Source organism: Hemitrygon akajei, chromosome 2 (assembly GCF_048418815.1).
Source record: "Hemitrygon akajei chromosome 2, sHemAka1.3, whole genome shotgun sequence".
Classification (NCBI taxonomy): domain Eukaryota; kingdom Metazoa; phylum Chordata; class Chondrichthyes; order Myliobatiformes; family Dasyatidae; genus Hemitrygon; species Hemitrygon akajei.
In genome coordinates this window covers 178,820,617-178,841,482 of record NC_133125.1, presented here as the reverse complement: position 1 = coordinate 178,841,482, position 20,866 = coordinate 178,820,617, and the positions used below count along the sequence as shown (strand labels likewise).

At 45.6% G+C, this 20,866-nt stretch overlaps 1 protein-coding gene across 1 annotated transcript in view; it reads left to right on the top strand.

Annotated features, from left to right (window-relative positions):
• The window catches only part of LOC140721489 (uncharacterized), a 126,233-nt gene that overhangs the window by 86,672 nt on the left and 18,695 nt on the right, over positions 1 to 20,866 (top strand). Inside the window, exons 10-12 of the mRNA XM_073036310.1 lie at positions 8,300 to 8,410; positions 10,880 to 10,951; positions 20,715 to 20,828. Of these exons, the coding sequence (XP_072892411.1) occupies positions 8,300 to 8,410; positions 10,880 to 10,951; positions 20,715 to 20,828 (297 nt within the window). The remainder of the gene's footprint in view (positions 1 to 8,299; positions 8,411 to 10,879; positions 10,952 to 20,714; positions 20,829 to 20,866) is intronic.

Here is a 20,866-nt window from a genome sequence, read left to right as displayed (position 1 = left end):
ATGGAAGCATGAAAAAAGGTGTTTGGTGCGAGCGGAGCCCAATGGAGCTCATGGACGGGGTTTCAGAACGTGTCAGGAAGAGGGGGAGAGGCTTTCTGTCTACATTTTTCAGCTGGAGAGGCAGCTAAATTGCTTGCAGCATAGAGGGGCCATTCAGACAGCTGAGGTGGATCAGTTGACAATGGACCAAATATTGAAAGGCACCCAATCCCAGAACCTGATCTTGTAAGACGCACGCTCCAGTTTGCTGAGCTGACAAAGAGAGCACTTCGAAAGGATGCCCCAGGGCATTTCAGGAGCCCCTGTGACCTTCCAGTGTATCATGGAGAGACTGTGCGGGATATAAACTTGCTTGAGGTATTGGTGTATCTGAATGACCTCATAGTGTTTGGGTCCACCTTGGAGGAACATGAAGTGAGGCTGCTGAAGGTGCTGGGCTGCTTGGAAGCTGAAGGGTTAAAACTTTCCCTGGACAAGTGTCAGTTCTGCAAGATGTCTGTCAGCTTTGTGGGGCACATAGTCTCATGGGATGGGGTAGTTATAGATCTGTCTAAGATAGAGGCGATGACCCCAGACTGTGAGTGCTTTGCGCTCATTCCTCGGGTTCTGTGGTTACTATCGGAGGTTCGTGAAGGGCTACGCGAAAGTGAGTCACCCTTTAAATCATCTTCTGTGTGGTTACCCTCCCTTGGGGAAGAAAGGGAGGATGACAAAAGGAGAGGAAGGTAAAGAGTGTTTTGGTCCTTCTGAGCCTTTTGGAGCCAGGTGGGATAGGAAATGTGAAGAGGCCTTTCAATCACTGAAGGAGCTGCTAACACAGATACATGTGCTGGCTTTTGCCGACCCCTGATTGCTGTATGTACTTCATACAGATGCCAGCAGAGAGGGCTTAGCGGGTGCGTTGTATCAGGATCAGGGCATTGGGTAGAGACCTGTTGCGTTTGTCAGCCTGAATCTGTTGCCCTCTGCGGAAAACTATCCCACGCACATGTTGGAGTTCCTGGCATTGAAATAGGCTGTGGTGGATAAGTTCAGCAACTACCTTTATGGTACCAAGTCTGAGGTAAGGACGGACCACAATCCTCTAACTTTTATCCTGACCTCGGTGAAGTTGGATGCCCCAGTCCGTCGGTTATCAGCAGTGTTCCATGCCTATGATTTCAGCCTGAAGTACCGGGCAGGAAGCAGGAACATTAATGCTGAAGCTTTGTCCCAACGTGTGCATGAAGGGCCGGACAGGGATGAAAAGTGGGAGAGCGTTCCTGTCCCAGCAGTGACAGGCATGTGCCAGTTTGTCATCACGGTGAAGGCAGAGGGAAGGCAGGGGCAGGATCGAGCGGTAGATCAACTGGGAGCTTCTGATGACACCATTCCACAAGCTTTCTGTAACATGACTACTATGAAGACAAACTGGAATTGAGTCTTGGGGAAGTGGCAGCTGCTCAGCGAGATGACCCGGGCTTCGGTACCATTTGGTCAGCGGTCGAAAAGGGAGACCTGCCCAAACGGAGAAGACGAATCACGCTGCGGTGCCTCCATTACTGAGAGAATGGCCCAGATTGGAGTTGAGGAACTGGATCCTATTTCACCTCCGGACTGACCTCGGCTTTCCCAGCTGGTTCTGCCTGAGAAGTATTGGAGGATTGTGTTGAAGTCATTTCATGATCATTCTGGCCATTTGGGGGGTTGAAAAGACCTATGGATTGCTCAGAGATCGGTTCTACTGGCCCCGAATGAAGCCAGAGGTTGAAGAGTACTGCAAGTCGTGCATTTGATCCATACAGGGGAAGACGCTGCCTACAGGGGCTTCTCCGTTGTCCCACTTGCAGAGTGCGGGGCCCCTTGACCTGGTGTGTAAGAATCTCCTGTCAATAGAGGCAGATGCTAGTAACATGGTGAAAGTCTTAGTCACCACGGATCACTACACCAGATATGAGCAAGATTTCCCTACCAAGGATCAGAGGGTGTCCCCGGTAGCCGAAGTGTTATGGGAGAAGTAGTTAATTTATTATGGGCTTCCAGGCAGATACATTGTGATCAGGGATGGGATTTCGAGAGTAGGCTCATACATGACTTACGGAACATGCTTGGAGGCAAGAAGTCGAGGACCATGTCCTATCATCTGCAGGGTGATCCCCAGCATGAGAGGTTTAATTGGACCTTGCTAGACATACTCGGAACCTTGGAAATCAGCAAGAAGAACAAGTAGAGTGGAGGTGCTCGACCAAGCGGTCCCCCAATCTGCGTCAGGTCTCGCCGATGTAGAGGAGGCCGCATCTGGAGCTCCCTGTCCGTCACAATAGACAGGACCTCCCGGTTGCCACCCACTTCAACTCTGCCTCTCATTCCCATTTGGATATGTCCATACATGGCCTCCTCTACTGCCATGATGAGGCCAAACTCAGGTTGAAGGAGCAACACCTCATCTACCGTCTGGGTAGCCTCCAGCCTGGTGGTTTGAACATTGAATTCTCCAATTTCTGGTAATTCCCTCCCCCTCCCCCTATCCCAGGTCCCTCTCTGCCTCTCTCCCCTTTCAACTTTCTGCTCCTTTATCTCCACAGTTCTTTCATGCTTATCCCCTCCCCCCTTTATCTTTCCTCTGATTGGTTTTCCACCTGGCGCCTCTAGGCCCTACCTCCTCACCTATCTCTATTACTGGGCTTTGGCCCTTTCTTTCCCCCCATTCCTGATGAAGGGTCTCGGCCTGAAACGTTGGCTACTCTTTTCTCACGGATGCTGCCTGACCTGCTGAGTTCTTCCAGCATTGTGTACGTATTCTTTGATCCACAGCATCTTCAGTTCTATTTTTGTGTTTTGAAACCAATGTCTAATCCAATTTACCACCTCATCTTAAATGCCAGGCAACTAAAATTTCCTGACCAATCTCCCATGTGGGACCTTTTCAAGTCTCTTGCTAAAGTCCATGTAGACGACATCCACTGTCTTGCCTTCATCAACTTTCCTGGTAACTTCCTTGGAAAACTCCGTAAGATTTGTTAGGCACAATCTACCATACACAAAGCCATGTTGACTATCCCTAATCAGTCCTTGTCTTTCTAAATATAGTGTACCCAGTCCTTTAGAGTATCTTCCATAATATTCCCACTACTGATGTCAGGATCACTGAACTATAACTTCCTGGTTTATTTTTATAGCCTTTCTTAAACAGTGTTACAACATTAGAGATCATCCAACCTCTGCTACCTCACCTGTCACTAAGGATGATGTAAATATCTCTGCTAGTGCCCCAGGGATTTCTGCTGTAGCCTGCCACAGGGTCAGGGGGAATGCCTTATCAGGCCCTGGGGATTATTCCATTCTAATTTGCCTCAGGACAGCAAACACCTCCTCGCCTGTTATCCATGACGTATCTGCTGATTTTCCTCACTTCTACAGATTCTGTGTCTGTCTCCCAAGTAAATGCAAATGCAAAAAATCTATTCTAGGTCTCCTCAATCTCTTTTGGCTCTACACGTGGATTACTATTCTGGTCTTCCAGAGGACAAAATTTTGTCTCTTGTAATCCTTTTGCAAGAAAGCTTGTAGACTGAGAGAGATGGGGGGGTGGGGGCGGTGTGAAATGTAAAGTCAGAGGGGTCTGAAAGAACAGATCAGTATTTTAATATTGAGCCATTGTCTGAGGGAGAACCATGTGGGACAGTAAACTGGGTACATTACCATCACCAGGGAAGAGGTACTGAGCACATTGTCAGAGCTTCCATCTGCAGAGTCCCAGGTCAAGATGGACTTCATCCTGGGGTCTAATAGAACGAGGCAGAACTATAGTCTATGATCAGTATTAATTTTCTCAAGTTCTCTTGATTGGGAGAAGGTTTCATTAGATTCAAAATCCATTTGTCACTTCTCACCCCCTTTTCCCTAAATGGTCAAAATCCCTCTGCATCCCACAATAACCTTCTTCACTATCAACAACACCTAAGGTATTGTAATGAGACATGCAGAGATGGCAGAGGAACTGAATGCGTATTTTGCATCAGTCTTCACAGTGGAAGACATTTGCAGTGTACTGGGCATTCGAGAGTGCCAGGGAAGTGAAGTTTGTAAAGTGAAAATTATGACTGAGAGGTGCTTAGGAAGCTTAATGGTCTGAGGTTGGAGAAATCTCCTGGACCTGATGGAAAGCACCCTCTGGTTCTGAAGAAAGTAGCTGGAGAGATTGCGGAGGCATTAAAAATGATCTTTCAAGAATCGATAGATTCTGGCATTGTACCGGATGATGGGAAAATTGCAAATGTTACTCTGCTATTTAAGAAGGGTGGGAGGCAGCAGAAAGGAAACTACAGACTTGTTAGCCTGACATCAGTGGTTGGGATGTTGTTGGAATCGATTGGTAGGGATGAAATTACGGAATACCTGGAGGCACATGACAAGCTATGCCAATGCTGGCATTGTTTTCTGAAAGGAAAATCCTGCCTGACAAACCTACTGCAATTCTTTGAGGAAATTACAAGCAGGGTAGACAAAGGAGATGCAGTAGACGTGGTGTACTTGGATTTCCAGAAGGCTTTTGACAAGGTGCCGCATGTGAGGCATCTTAGCAAGATAAGAGCCCATGGAATTACAGGGAAGTTATTAGCGTGGGTGGAGCATTGGCTGATCGGTAGAAAACAGAGAGTGGGAATAAAGGGATCCTATTCTGACTGGCTGCCAGTTACAAGTGGAGTTCCACAGGTGTCAGTGTTGGGACCACTGCTTTTTACGATGTATGTCAATGGTTTGGACTACAGTATTAATGGATTTGCGGCTAAATTTGCTGATGATACAAACATAGGTGGAGGTGTGGGTAGTGTTGAGGAAACGGAGAGCCTGCAGAGAGACTTAGATAGTTTAGGGGAATGGGCAAAGAAGTGGCAAGTGAAATACAATGTTGGAAAGTGTATGGTCATGCACTTTGGTGGAAGAAATATACGAGCAGACTATTATTTGGATGGGGGATAATTCAAAATGCAGAGATGCAAAGGGACTTGGGAGCCCTTGTGCAAGATACCCTGAAGTTTAACCTCCAGGCTGAGTCAGTTGTGAAGAAGGCAAATGCAATGTTGGCATTCATTTCTAGAGGTATAGAATATAAGAGCAGGGATGTAATGTTGAGACTCTATAAGGCACTCGTGAGACAACACATAGAGTATTGTGTGCAGTTTTGGGCTCCTTATTTTAGAAAGGATATACTGACATTGGAGAGAGTTCAGAGAAGATTCATGAGAATGATTCCAGGAATGAAAGGGTTACTGTATGAGGAACATCAAGCAGCTCTTGGGCTGTATTCCCCGGAGTTCAGGAGAATGAGGGGGGATCTCATAGAAGCATTCCGTATGTTAAAAGGCCTGAACAGATTAGATATGGCAAAGTTATTTCCCATGTTAGAAGATTCTAGGACAAGAGTGCATGATTTAGAACTGAGAAGCAGAGAAATTACTTTAGTCAGAGGGTGGCAAATCTGTGGAATTTGTTGCCATGGGTGGCTCTGGAGGCCAAGTCACTGGGTGTATTTAAGGCAGAGATGGATAGGCTCTTGATTAGCCAGAGCATGCGGAGAAAGCAGGAGAGTGGGGTTGACTAGAGGAATTGGATCAGCAATGATTGAATGGCAGAGCAGTCTCGATGGGCCAAATGGCTGACTTCTGCTCCTATATCTTAAAGTCTTATGGTCTAATTTCCTGCAGAGGTAATACGACCATGTTGTTCTGGGAGTTCCTGACGTTGGGTCAGTCCCAGGACCACTGGGTTTTACTGTCACAGCTCTGAACTTGGAAAGCACCACAAACAGTTACTGACCCTCATCTTTCAGGGATCTCAACTACCTCAACAGCAACCACTGATTCTGCTGGTGCTGATTTTTCTTTCACCTTCCCTCACACCTTCCATTGAACCAAATGATCCTCTGTTTTAGTTTTGTTATTTAAGTGAGTGTGGTGTAGATTTCCCAGTCTTGTATGTGGACCCCGGGGATGTTCTGGTCCCAGTCTCCACCAGTACGATTGGGCATATGGAGCTCGGCCATGGGTTAAACAAGTCCTATTGAATGACCTGAGGAGCTAAATGACAACTCCCGTGCCAACGTTCTGCATCGCTGTAATAAAAACTGACTGAGCTGGGAATGTTCTGCAGGTCAGGCAGCATCTGGGCAGGGTTGGTGTTTCTAATTGACAAGCTTTAGTTAGACTTAGAAGAAGGTGAGAAGAGCCAAGGAAACGAGGAAAGTGTGTGATGTCAGAATCAGAATCAGGTTTATTATCACCAGCATGTGTCGTGAGATTTGTTAATTTAACAGCAGCAGTTCAAGGCAATACATGATATTGAAAAAGGGAAATAAAAGTAAATAAATTACAATATACGTATATTGAATAGACTAAAAATCAGGCAAAAAGCAGAAATAAAATATATTAAAAAAGTGAGGTAATGTTCAAGGGTTCAATGCCCATTTTGGAATCGGATGGCAGAGGAGAAGAAACTGTTCCTGAATCGCTGAGTGTGTGCCTTCAGGCTTCTGTACCTGCTAGCTGATGGTAACAGTGAGAAATGAGAATTTCTGAGTTTAGGTCAAAGTACAGCTGGTAATTGTATCCCCAGTAACAGAGTGACATCTGTGACTCTCAAAGTCCATCATTTAATTACAATATTATAATGGTCCATACACAGAGACATCCCAGTGTCTGCTCATGGATATGCCAAGTTTATTGTCACTGGGTTAGTATCTTGGAATCCTGACCCAGCATCACCATGAGAACAACAGAGGTTCCGGTGGGAGGCTCACCATCCCCCTGTCAGGGTAAACGGACAGGGAATATCTGTGACTTTACCAGCATCACCCACATTCTCAGAACCAGTGTGGAGGAAGTGTTACACATTGACAGATCTCCACTTTTGGATGAGACATTAAGCCAGAGTCCCATCTGCCTTCTTCGGGAAGGTGTAAATGATCCTTTGGTGTTATTTCCAAAAGAGCAAAGGATTTCTCCCCAGTATCGGAAAAATAATTCTGTTAACCAACATCACAAAGCCATCTTTTACATGACTGTTTGTTCAGCCTTACTCAGTACAAACTGAGTCTCATTCCCTCCAACAGTGACTGCACTTAAAGTACTTCACTGTCTGGACCAGAGACTGGTAAACGATGCTGTGAGATTACAGGTTCTGTTTCTCACGTGGAGAAGGTCACTCTGCCCCCGCTCACAGGAGTTGGCTGAATTTTTCAGTTCCTGTGTGATGTTTGAAGATATGTATAAGATGATGTGTATAAGATGAAACAAACAAATGTTTGTTTAATGATATGAAGAATGTATAAGATGATGAGAGGCATTGATTGTGTGGATAGTCAGAGGCTTTTTCCCAGGGCTGAAATGGCTGCCACAAGAGGACACAGGTTTAAGGTGCTAGGGAGTAGATACAGAGGAGATGTTAGGGGTAAGATTTTTATGCAGAAAGTGGTGAGTGCGTGAAATGGGCTGCCGGCAACGGTGGTGGAGGCGGATACGATAGGGTCTTTTAAGAGACTTTTGGATAGGTACATGGACCTTATAAAAATAGAGGGCTATGGGTAAGCCTAGTAATTTCTAAGGTAGGGACATGTTCGGCACAACTTTGTGGGCCAAAGGGCCTGTATTGTTCTGTAGGTTTTCTATGTTTCTAATGTAAAGAGCTGTCAGACACTCTCCTGTTCCTGGCACGATGCAACATCAGACCCTGATATCTGAAATAAAGTAGCTGGTGACAATACTCTGATGGTGTCAGTCAGCTGTCTGGGCATCAACCTGCCCTTCACAAGGAGACTTTCTCTCCTCGATGTATTAAAGTCTGACCCCAGTTATCATTGGTAAATGAGACAGAGGTTGATGTGATTGAGGTTGAGAGTTTCAGTGATTTTCCAGTGAAATTGTGGGGAGAACTCCATAACCAATTGTTTCAGATGTTGGGAAAATCAGATCCTGGATCATGTGGGTCAGTGTAGTGCACTCCCAGAGGAGTGGCCATTGCAACACCAGAATAGCAGCTGGTGCAGAATATTGGCAGGAGGTGATCTGGAAAGATTGGACAACTGATCAGGATTGTGAATTGTCTGTTCTAGGTTGGAACAACAGTGAAGCATCTTGTTTTCCCACCTTAGAGGACATGCAGTCAATTGATTTAGAGTCAGTAAGACTGGGCAGAGGTTGACACATGCCCATCCCTGCAGGATGAAAGTGGAACAGTTTGGTTGTTTGCAACATTGTGTAGATGGTCATTTCTCTGGTGAATTGTTACATGTTTTCTTATTTGAATTTATTTTCACTTGCAGGTGATTCCATCAAGGATGCTTTAATTGATGCCTTATGGAGAGTTGTCCTGATATTGCCAATCATAAGTGTTATACGTGTGTTGTACTTGATCTGGAAGAATCCTCAAACAGGTTTGTAACTTTGTGTGATTTGCCTGTGGTATAAACTCCAGACATCTCTCCAAGTAATTTGTGACTAATTTTAACACAGGCATTAATGAAATGAAAAATTTGAACAATCAACACCATGTCCCCATCACAGACCCTCCCTACCCCTCTGACACACTGTGACCTGTGGGATGAAACTGGCATAATTTTTCACCCAGTTGTGAAGTGTTGCTTCACAGTGATAACATCTCTTACCTGACTCCAGAGGGGTCTTTAGAAGAAGTTAGCTTGAGAAGAATAGAATCAATGTTTGTACAGTAAACGCCAAATGACCAAATTAAGTCTGTCACCAAGCCAAGTAAAGCAAGATGAGGGCAGATGACCCCAGGCTTGGTCAGACAGTGGGGTATCAGAGAAAAGCTTGAAGGATTAAGAAAAGGTGGTGAGCTTTAGTGGGGTAAATTCAGAGGTAAAGAACAATTTGCTGAAAGCACAAAGATCAAGCTTGCTGAGAAGGAGGGGATTAGAACAGAAATATAATGGTTTATAGACTGCAGAGAGGAAGGGGAAGTGAGTTGTAAAGTCAAAGAGATTTCTGAAAGTATTGATGAGCATTGAGCTGTAATCTGAGTGAGAACCAGTGTAGGGCAACAAATCTGAGAAAATGACAATCACCAGGGAAGAAATACTGAGTCAGTTGTTGGAGCTGCCATCTGACAAGTTGGATATCCAGATGGACCTCATCCTGGGGTCTGAAAAAGGCAGCTAATGGCATACTTCATGCAGCAATTTACATGTTCTCCCTGTTCTGAAAAGTTTCCATTACATTGAACAACGGCAAATGTGATTATAGAAAGATAACAAAACATGACAGGAGAGTATGTGTGAGGGTGATGTGTGGATGTGAAACTTGTCAAGGAGATGGGGTAGAATGTAGAGACAGATACAATTTTCAGTACTGGAGTGATGGGTAAAATTTCAAAGGGTTGATCCTGTGGGCAGATTGAAGGAGCAGAGACAGATGTATGATCTTGATCACAACCATCATGGCATCCTGATAAGTTGCTGCAAAAGTTAAAGGTTGGAACTAAGGCATTATTTTTATATTCAGGATAATCTTTCAATGGGCAATTTGGTCAAGATTGGAACCTGGGGTGATGTTCAGTAGGAAACAGCCAGGTCTACTGACTGTTGGTTCAGCCGATTTTTCAGGCAGGACTAGATCTCTCAAACTTGAGTGAATGGATCTGGAAGATGTGTCAATGGGGAATGACTTGGGTGAGAGAGATTTGAACAGGGTGGGAATATGGGGAGGGAGCAAAACAAGAGGTCAACTCAGCACCACTTTCTCAAGAGCAACTGAACATGAACAATAAATACTGGACCCACCAGCAACACCTGAATGAATCACAATTAGGTTTATTATCATTGACATATCGAGTGAAATTTGTCAATTTGTGGCAGCAGTACAGGACAAGACATAAAAATTGCTCTGAGTTACAAAAGTAAATGAACAGTGGAAAATGAATTAAAGGAGACACTGGATGAAGGAGAGGAATCCCGAGGATCTAAATCACCAATTAATAGTAAATCTCCCCGGCATCCTCTGCCCACATCTACATAAAATGTTCCAGCATGTGGACTGTTCAGCCTGCACCCTCGTGGAGTTCAGTTTTCAATTTGAACCAGAACACTGTCCGATGCCATTGAACAGCTGGAAACAGTGATGTTGTGATTCTCTGCATCAGAACAGGCTGTACTGTCAGACATGGAACTCAGTCACTGGCAAAATGTTTAATTGCAGTCCTCCAGGTCACTGGGATAATTCAGCAGAACTGATTTACAGTGGCCTGATATCCCATCCACTGGATGTAACCACGGACAAACTACAGAGTACCTGTCATTTCCACATGTGATGCCTGTGGGTCAGTAAGTTATCAAATGTAGTGTTTCCAGAGGGAACAGAAGATGCTTTTGGTCCCCCCCTGGTCTCTCCACTTGTTGCCAGTGTGTGAGAGCTCTCTGAACCTGCTTCAGTCCAACGCTTGAATGTCTGGTCTAGTTCTGAGCTGGTTGATTGCCTCATGTTCGGACACTGAATATCACAATGAACCTGACCAAGCCCGGGTTCATCTCTGTTCACTGCAGCACTTCATTGATGCAAGTTTTGAATAAGTTGTGTAGATTGTAACTCAGGGGGATTACTACCATCAGGGAGGAGGCACAGGAGCCTGAAGACACACATTCAATGATTTAGGAACAGCTTCTTCCCCTCTGTCATTAGATTTCTGAATGCTCTTTGAAGCCATGAAGATGACCTCACTATTTTTGCTCTTTTTGCATGACTATATATCTCATTGTAATTTATAGTATATTTTATTTATTGCATTGTACAGTTGCCACAAATCAACAAATTTCATGATATTTGTCAGTGAAATTGATTCTCATATCTGATTCTGAGGATTTCAAACAGTTGCAATTTCTTTTTTTTAGTGGTTCTGTTCTTCGGAGGTAACTTAAACCTGATATTCTTACTTGGCATTTCTGTCAGCAATTCGATTGCAGGTAAGTGCTCGAACATAATTCTGTATTTACATGAAATGATGTACTTGGTACTGAGCAGAGGGATAGAATGAAGTGTCTCTGTCAGAACATTGTGAGCTGCTTCATCTGGACCACAAACACATACAGTCCTTGGCCCCACAGCTGAGGACTGGGGAACCTGCTGGAGGTTTAAAATATCTGAATGTCCATTTTAGTTTAAATCTCTGTTCAGAACAACTGACCACACAAAATTTCAGGCAATTATAGACAAATTATACAAAGTCAGATTGTATTTCTGAACATAATCTCAGGGCACGTCATTCCTTTCTGGACTCGGTATTGAATTCAGTAACATTAGGTAACTTGCTTTCTCTGTTTATCTTTGTCAGAACCAGCCATTTCTACCAGTCATCCTTCTGACATTGCCTCATGTTTTTCTCTCTCTATTGACAAGTCATGTCCTACAGCCCTGTTATTTGTGATGTGTGACACTGACAAAGAAGCTTTATGTGCTTCTAATTGCAACAATAACTCAGTGTATCAGAGATATTCCCTTTGATCCACCCATCCCTGCCCCATCGTCTCTGTTACAGAGTGAAAGAGAAGTGCAGCACAGAAACAGGCTCTTTGGCCCATCTAGTCCATGCTGAACAATTTAAGCTAACTACTTCCATTGACCTGCACTGTGTCCATAGACCTCAGTACCCCTATCATCCATGTACCTCTCCAAACTTCCCTTACAGGCCAAAATCAAACTTGCATGCATCACCTGCGCTGGCAGCTTGTTCCACACTCTCGCGACCTTTTGAGTGAAGACATTTCCCTTCATGTTCCCCTTACACTTTTCACTATTAACCCATGACCTCGAGTTGAAATTCCATCCAACCTCAATGAAAGAAGCCTGAAATTTACCTGAAATTATCGGTTCATAACTTTGCATACTTATATCAAATCTCCTCTGTCTTCTAGTCTCCAAGGAATAAGGTCCAAACCTTTTCAATCTTTCCATTTAACCCAGGTCCTCCGGACCCAGCAACATCCTTATAAAATTTCTCTGTACTCTCTCAGCCTTACTTACAGCTACCCTGTAGGTAGGGGACCAAAACTGCACACTGTACTCCAAATTATGCCTCACCAATGTCTTGTACAACTTCAACATAACTTCCCATCTCCTGCACTCCATACTCTGATTTATGAAGGCCAATGTGCCAAAAGCTTTCTTGATGACCCTATCAATCTGTGAAGCCACTTTCAATGAATTATGGACTTGAAGTCCCAGATTCCTTTCATCTACCAAACACCTCAGTGTCCGACTATTCACTGTGTTGATCCTACCAAAGTGCAATACCTCACACTTGTCTGCATTAAATTCCATCTGACATTTTTCCAGCTGGTCCCAATCCCCCTGCAAGCCATGATGGTCTTCCTCGCTGTTCACTACACCCCCAATATTGCTGTCATCCACAAAGTTGCTGATCCAGTTAACCCCATTATCATCCAGATAGATGATATAGATGACAAACAATGGACCCAACACCAATCCCTCGACACTCCACTGGTCACAGGCCTCCAGTCAGACAGGGATCAGGCCTGTAGTCTGTATAGAATCCATGTAAGTTATGCATTTAAGATCTCCTCTATCACTTTTGGCTCCATGCATGTGTAACACCTACCCAACAGGCTGGTATATGTCTAGGGGAAAAGGAGATCCAGCCACACACCAACCCCGCCTCCCGTACATGCAGGCGCTGTGAGAATCAAGTTTATGCCGCGCGTACACACACAATATCAAATTCACACCAGATACCGTTATGGAATACATTTTAACGATTTTACTAAAACTAAAAGAGTACTATGCAATAGAGTATATATGAAGGAAAAGAAAATAGAGTAAAAGACACCAACTTATCAAAGTTCAGTCAGGTTAGTGCACATCGTTGGAGCTCAACCATCAAACCATTCGACCCCTCGTCACTTGCCTCCGACCTCCACGTCCTCGCACCTGGGACCACCTCCGGCGGTTGACCGAGCAGTGCGGCGCACGTCCACCTTCCTCAGCGTCTCCTTCCTGCCTCCCCTGAAAAGACCGCAAAACCCCCCAAGCTCCCAGCCTCTCAAGACAAAATAACATTCCCCATTGGTTAACAAATGAATACAATCCCCATATCAGCAAGTCCAAAGCTAAACAACTGCGAGAGAAAACACTTATCAAACATAAAAGCATTCCTACTCTAGAAAACCAAAGAAGCCATTTTGATACATACACAGTACATTGTACATTCTTCCCCCACCAGCAAATGTCATGCCCTCATGACATTACCAGAGTTCCCCAAGGCTTCTTGAAACACACAAAACCCAACCCAGGTGCAGAAAGCAGCAACATAACTACCCAGAGCAGTAGAAATCACACTCGGTTCTCCTGGCACCACATATGTCAACCGCTCTGGGGGGGGGGGGGGGGCGCCTACTCCTCTGAGATCTCCGTAACCCTTCTGCCGACCCTTCCGCCTCACTGGGCACCCTCTTCACCTGCGAACCCTCTGCCTCAGACATCCCAGGTCTACCTGTCAGATCCTCACTCCCTCGCTCTCCGGGTTCCCCCCTCACCTGAGAACTCTCTGGCTCATGTTCGGGTTCCACCCTCTCTCCCCCCAATGCTGGCTGCCTCTCCATCTGACCCTCAATACCTTCCCTCCTCTCGCCCAACTCAGTAGGGGAAGGGACACAAGCCTCCTCTTCTGGTACTGAAACACCAGCGAATGGGAACAGGGGCCACTCATCTGAGTCATCATCTTCCGAATCGGTATCCATTCCCGGGTTAAGGACCCGTTTCGGCTCTTCAGCAGCGGGTTCTTCCCTTGCTCCACGCCCTCGCAGAGTCCTTGTACTCGGCGCAACCTCCCACTCTGGCTCCTTGTCCACCTGCACTGCTTGACCCAGGGGCAGAAGGTGATTCTGATGGAGTACTTTGATAGGCCCATTCCCATCCTCAGGTTTCACCCGGTAAACTGGTAGATTTGGCATCTGGCTCTCTATTACATAGGGGGTGGCCGTCCATCGATCTGCCAACTTGTGCTTACCAGGGAGTCCCAAATTTTGTAAAAGGACCCGGTCACCCGGCAATAATTGGGCAAACTTCACCTTTTGATCATACCACATCTTATTCCTCTGATTTTGTTTGGTAGCCGCCGCCTCGGCCAACTCGTACGCCCACTGTAACTCCCCCTTCATGTCGGACACATACTTTAGATAGGGCTTCCCGGGTAATTCACCCAGATCAGCCCCAAAACACGTCAATCGGCAACCTCGCTTCCCGCCCGAACATCAGATAATAAGGCGAGTACCTTGTAGCATCATTGCAAGTACAATTGTAACAGTGAACCAATTGTCCAATATGACGACTCCACTTACTTTTCTGCCCAATCTCCAATGTCCCGAGCATGTCCAACAGGGCCCTGTTAAACCTCTCGGGCTGAGGATCTCCCTGTGGGTGATAAGGGGTAGTCCTGGATTTCTCAACCCCAAGCATAGTCAGTAATTAATGGATAAGGTGGCTCTCAAAGTCCCGCCCCTGATCGCTATGGATTCACCTGGGAAGGCCGTAATGAACAAAATACTTCTCCCATAACACCTTTGCCACTGTCGTTGCCTTCTGATCCTTAGTGGGAAATGCCTGAGCATAGCGAGCGTAATGATCGGTGATGACTAAAACATTCGCGGTGCTGCTGGTGTCAGGCTCAATCGACAGGAAATCCATACATACCAGGTCCAGAGGTCCCGCACTCTGCAAGTGCGACAGTAGAGCCGCCGACGCTGGCAGGGTCTTCCTCCGGATGCAATGACTGCATCCTCTACAGTATTCTTCGACTTCCCCCCTCATCCGGGGCCAGTAGAACCGGTCTTTGAGTAATCCATAGGTCTTTTCCACCCCCAAGTGTCCGGAATCATCATGCAAGGCCTGGAGTACAGTCTGCCGATACTTCTCCGGCAGGACCAGTTGCCAACGGCAGGGTTGGTCCTGAGGTGCTGTGACCCGGTACAAGATTTGGTTCTTTAACTTTAATCGAGACCACTCCTTCAATAACAGAGGCATAAACGGGTGTTTCTCCTTCAGTCCTGATGAAGGGTCTCGGTTCGAAACGTCGACAGCACTTCTCCCTATAGATGCTGCCTGGTTTGCTGTGTTCCATGAGCATTTTGTGTGTGTTGTACCTGCAATGTACCTCTTTCTTTTTCCTTAAACAAGGCCTCAATATCTCTTGAGAACCAAAGTTCCCCACACCTCTTGTCTTTACCTTTTATTCAGACAGGCACATACAAGCTTTGTATTCTCAAAACTTTATGTTTGAAGGCCTCCCACTTACCAAGTGCACATTTGCCAGAAAACATCCCGTCTGAATCCACACTTACTAGATCTTCTCCTACACCATTAAAATTGGCCTTTCTCCAATTTAGAAACTTAGCCTGCAGACCAGACCTATCTCTCTGCATATTTTCTTCAAAACTAATGACATTGTGATCACGAGATGCAAAGTGTTCTCCTACACACACTTCTGTCACCTTTCCTATCTCATTCCCTAGCAGCAGATCAAGTATCTCACACTCTTTCATTGGGACTTCTAACACTGATTAAGAAAATTTCCTGAACACATCTGACAAACTCTATCCAGTGTGGTCCTTTGACACTATGGGAATCCAAGTCAATACATTGAAAGTTAAAATCAGCAACTATAACAACCATATATTTGTTGCCACAGTCTGTGATCGCTCCATAAATTTATTCCTCTAAGTCCCACGGACTTTTGTATAATCCGTAATGTGCCCCATTAACGTGTTCACACTTTTCTTATTCCTCAGTTCCACCATAATGCCTCACTAGATGAGTTCCCCAGTCTGGCCTGGCTGAACACTGCCAGGATATTATCCTTGAATAGTAAAATATCCCCTCCTCCTTTAATCCCTCCCACTCCGTTGTGTCTAAAACAACGGAACCCCAGAATATTGAGCTGCCAGTCCTGTCCCTCCTGCAACCAAGTCTCCCTAATGGCTACAATACCATATTCCCAGGTGTTGATCCATGCTGTGAGCTCATCTGCCTTTCCTATGATACTTCTTACATTGAAGTATACACAGCTCAGGACATCAGTCGCTCCATGCTCAACCTTTTGATTCCCGACTGTCCCCACAACCTCTCCACTATCTGTTCTGACACTCTGGTTCCCATCCAGATGCAACTCCAGTTTAACAACTCCTCCTCAACCCCGTACAGCACTCGAAAACTTTCCCACTCGGATATTAGTCGCCCTCCAGTTCAAGTGCAAACTGACTTCTGTACGGATCTCATTTTCCCTGGAAGAGAGCCCAATGGTCCAAGAATCTGACGCCCTCCCTCCTACACCAACTCCTTAGCCATGTGTTAAACTGTATAAACTTCCTATTTCTGGCCTCACTCACACGTGGCCTGAGTAGCAATCCTGAGATCACAACCTGGAAGTTCTGCTTCAACTTAGCACCGAACTCCTGAACTCACTTTGCAGAACCTTTTCACTCTTCCTACCTACCCGGACCACGACTTCTAGCTCTTCACCCTTCCACTTAAGAATGCTGCGGACTTAATCCAAGATGTCCTGGACCCAGGCACCCAGGAGGCAGCATAACATCTAGGAATCTTGTTTTTGTCCACAGAACCTCCCTTCTATTCCCTATCACCACAGCTCACCCCTTCTCCTCTCTTCCCTCCTGAGTTACAGAGCCAGACTCCGTGACAGAGACCTAACTGCTGTGACTTTCCTCTGCTAGGTCACCCCCTCCCCCCCAACAGTATCCAAGTGGTGTACCTGTTGTTGATGGGGATGGCCACAGTGGTACTCTGCACTGGCTGTTTAATCCCTTTCTCTGTCATGACTGTCACTCAATTTCTCGTGTTCTCCACCTTGGGTGTAACTGCTTCTCGATATGTCCTATCTATCAACCCCTCAGCCTCCCGAATGATCCAGAGTTCTTCCAGTTCCAGCTCCAAATCCTTAACACAGAGTGTGAGAAGCTGTAGCTGGAAGCATTTCTCACAGGTGTAGTTGTCAGGGACACTGGAGGTCTCCCTGACTTTCCACATCCCACAAGAGGAGCATTTCACTATCCTGACTGGCATCTCTACTGTTCCTAACTGAGCAACCATAAAGGAGGAAAAACAATAAAAAGTGGGGGGAAAGAAAACAGTACTTACAGCTTTGGTTTTGCCGTCTTTGACTGAAGCCTCTCCTCACTGAAGCCTTGAAGAGCTAAAGCCTCAAAATCTCCACTCTAACTCTGACCACTCCGATGATGGCCGCTCCACTAGCCACTGCCTCACTCTAATTTGTTCATGCCAATCAATCCTGAATTCTGGTTGGATGCTGCCCAAAGCACCAAACTGCCAGGAGACACTGCATTTTCTGTACAATGGGTGAACGGGAGTGAACTATGTCTTCTCAAGCATCCAATCTCTCTGATAGGTCGCTGCTCAAATGACTATCTAAAGTCATTCTCCCTATTCTGAGAGTGTCTAGGACCTGCAATATTAACCTTTCACAGATGCTACACAAATTGCTGTGTGTTTCCAACATTTTTATTTTTTATTAAACTCAGAGCTGGTAGATTCTAAATACTGAATATGTAAAAACACCAGTGATCAGATCCCTGTGGGGGAACAGTTCCTAATTATTGATTATTTTAATTATTAATGTCATGAACGGATATTGAAATTCATCAAAACTGGAGGAAAAGCAAGTTCGAATGAGGAAATTCGGACTGTACAATAGGATATCGATAGATTCAATGAGTGGGTGATAACTCAGCACATGGAGTTTAATACAGGAAAGTGTGAGGTGGGGCCCTTGAGTAAGAGGAATCAGACTGTAATGTCAATGGAGAGGAATTGTAAATGAGTGAATTGCAGAGGGATCAAGATATTCTTGTAAAGGAATCACAAAAGATCTGGTGCAGCAAGTAATTAGGAACAGGAGTGACATACAAGCCTTACTTGCGAGGGATTTGGAGTTTAGAGATGGGTAAGTATTGTTACAGTTGTGCAGAGTGTTGGGGAGTCCACTTGGTACTGTGCACAGTTCTGGTCCCCTTGCTTCAGAACAATTCCACTGACTACAGGCTGTCTAAAAGTGATACATCAGGGTAATTCCTGGGATGAGTGGCTTTTCCCACCACAGGCAGCTGAGAAGTATTTAAAGAAGAGATGGGTAAATATTTGAAAGATTGGGGAATTCAGGATTGTGTGGGACTGGGACAGAAGAGGAGATGGATAAATATTTGAAAGTTTGGGGAATTCGGGATTGTGTGGGACTGGGACAGAAGAGGAGATGGATAAATATTTGAAAGTTTGGGGAATTCGGGATTGTGTGGGACTGGGACAGAAGAGGAGATGGATAAATATTTGAAAGATTGGGGAATTCAGGATTGTGTGGGACTGGGACAGAAGAGGAGATGGGGCCTGGGGCAGATCAGCTCCAATTGTATTGAATGGTGGGGCAGGTTTAAGGAGCTGAGTGACCAACTCCCCTCTTATTTTAATAAAAACACAAAATGCTGGCAGAACTCAGCATCTGTGGGAGGAGGTAGTGATGACGTTTTGGGCCGAAACCCTTCATCAGGAGTGAAGTAACATGGGATGGTCGAGGGGGGATAAGAAGTGGGGGGAGGGATAAAGTAGAGAGCTGGGAAGTGATAGGCTGGAGGGAAATAGGCTAGGGGGAAGGTGGAGAATTATGGGAAATTAAAGAGAAAGAAAGGCAGGGCTGGGGGAGACCACGGCGAGGGGGAAAAAAGAGGGAGAAAGAGAACCAGACTAAAATAATAGACAGGGATGGGGCGGGGGGGGGGGGGCAGGGGTATCAACGGAGGTCGGTGAGTTGGATGTTCATGCCAGCAGGAAGGAGGCTACCTAGGCGGGAGATAAGGTATTGCTCCATCGACCTGCGTGTGGCCTCATCTTGACGGTAGAGGAGGCCATGGACAGACATGTCGGAGTGGGAGTGGTCTGTGGAATTGAAGTGTGTGGCCACAGGGAGATCCCGCCACTGCTGGAAGACTGAGCGCCGGTGTTCGGCGAAACGGTCTCCCAGTCTGCGGCGGGTCTCCCCAATGTATAAATTTCCACATCGGGAGCACCGGATACAGTATATCACCCCAGTTGACTCGCAGGTGAAGTGGTGCCTCACCTGAAAGGACTGTCTGGAGCCTGGGATAGTGGTGAGGGAAGAAGTGTGGGGGCAGGTGTAGCACTTCTTCTGTTTCTCGTGTTTTTATCTTCTTACAAAAGAACAATGTGTTGTGGTCCTTAACACAGGATTCTGCAGATACTGGAAATCCAGAGAAACACACACAAAGTGCCGGAGGAACTTAGCATGTTGTTACGAACCTGCAGTTTTCGTTTACCGTAGACTGTCACTTTAAGATTGCCTAGGTGAGGTGGGACTATGATGTCAGCCCCAGACTGAAATGATTTGTACAGATTTTTAACTACAGAGAGAGAGAGTCCTTCAGTAGTTGTAATGTGGAGAGAGAGAGAGAGACTGAGGAGGCTGGTAACTTCAGCTGGTCGCAGCAGAACTCTCCTGTACTCACAAGGGTGGGTTGATCATTGACACGCAGTGCATAACGGATGTGTGTCTGTCATTTCATATATCCTGTGGAGACCACTTGAGTGTTAACCCTTGCCTGGCTGTGTTGTATGGTAACCAGTTGAAGACGATATCCCTGTGACATGTCACTTTCGGTGATAATTCGTACGTGGATTTAGAACGATACGATGGGCAAGATCTTCGACGATACTTTTGTTTACCTGTGGAATTTGACGTAACCACCTTTACTCTACGTTTCACCCTGGATTACAAATATCTCTCTCTCATCATCATTTATTTCATGGATGACTGAAGTTTCCTACTTTTCCATCTTAAGACTTTAAGCCTTATTCCCCCAAGCTCAATATAGTTTGGGAGCTATATTCATATATACACATAACACTGTTAACTTGTGTTTATCTTGGTTAAGTTACTATATTATAAGTAGTTACTAATAAAGATAATGGTTTTAATGTTAAAACCTGTCTCTGTGTGAAATCTCCTGCTGTTGGTTTGTTTCTAAAATGTTTCAGTACGTAACAATGTTTGGCAACACCTATGGAAATGAATAAAGAGTTGATGTTTCGGGCTACCCTTCATCAGGACCAGAAAGAAAGGGGAAAGAGCCAGAATAGGAATGTGGGGGAGGGGGAAGAGTACAAGGTGAAAGGTGAAGCCATGTGGAGGGGGAGGTAGGTGGGTGGGGGAGGGGTGAAGTGAGAAGCTGGGAGGTAATAGGTGCAAAAGGCAAATGGCTGACAAATGAATCCAATCGGACAGGAGAGTGGCCCATGAGAGGAAGGGATGGAGGAGGGGCAGGGGCTTCTGATAATGAACTCATCAACATTTGGCCATCTCAACACCAGAAGGAACACCCAGTGCAGAATATTGGCAGCAGGTAACAGGGAGATACTGACTGAGGAAGAGAGAGTGAGTCAGTCTGTTCTTGGCCGGCGTAACAAATCAGTGGCTTGTTCACCCAGCACAGCCGCTAGAGTCAGTCGGTGCAGACCAGAAGTCAAGGTTGACAAGACTGGGCAGTGATGAGCACATCTCTTCCCTGCAGGAGATAAGGGGAACAAATTGGTTGTGGCAACAATTGGCAGCTCTCCTGCTCATTTTTCTGGTGTGTTGTTGCATGTTTGCTGATTTGAATTTATTTGTAATTGCAGGTTTTTACAGCGAGGACACTGTCACATTTGCTGCGTCAATCACAATGATGGTGTTGCTTGTAGTGGCTCTTATTTCATTTGTGGCTCTTGGGTGGAAAGCATTTTGGTATGGAGGTAAGTGTTATTGTCTACACTTGTGTTAAACTTCAGTC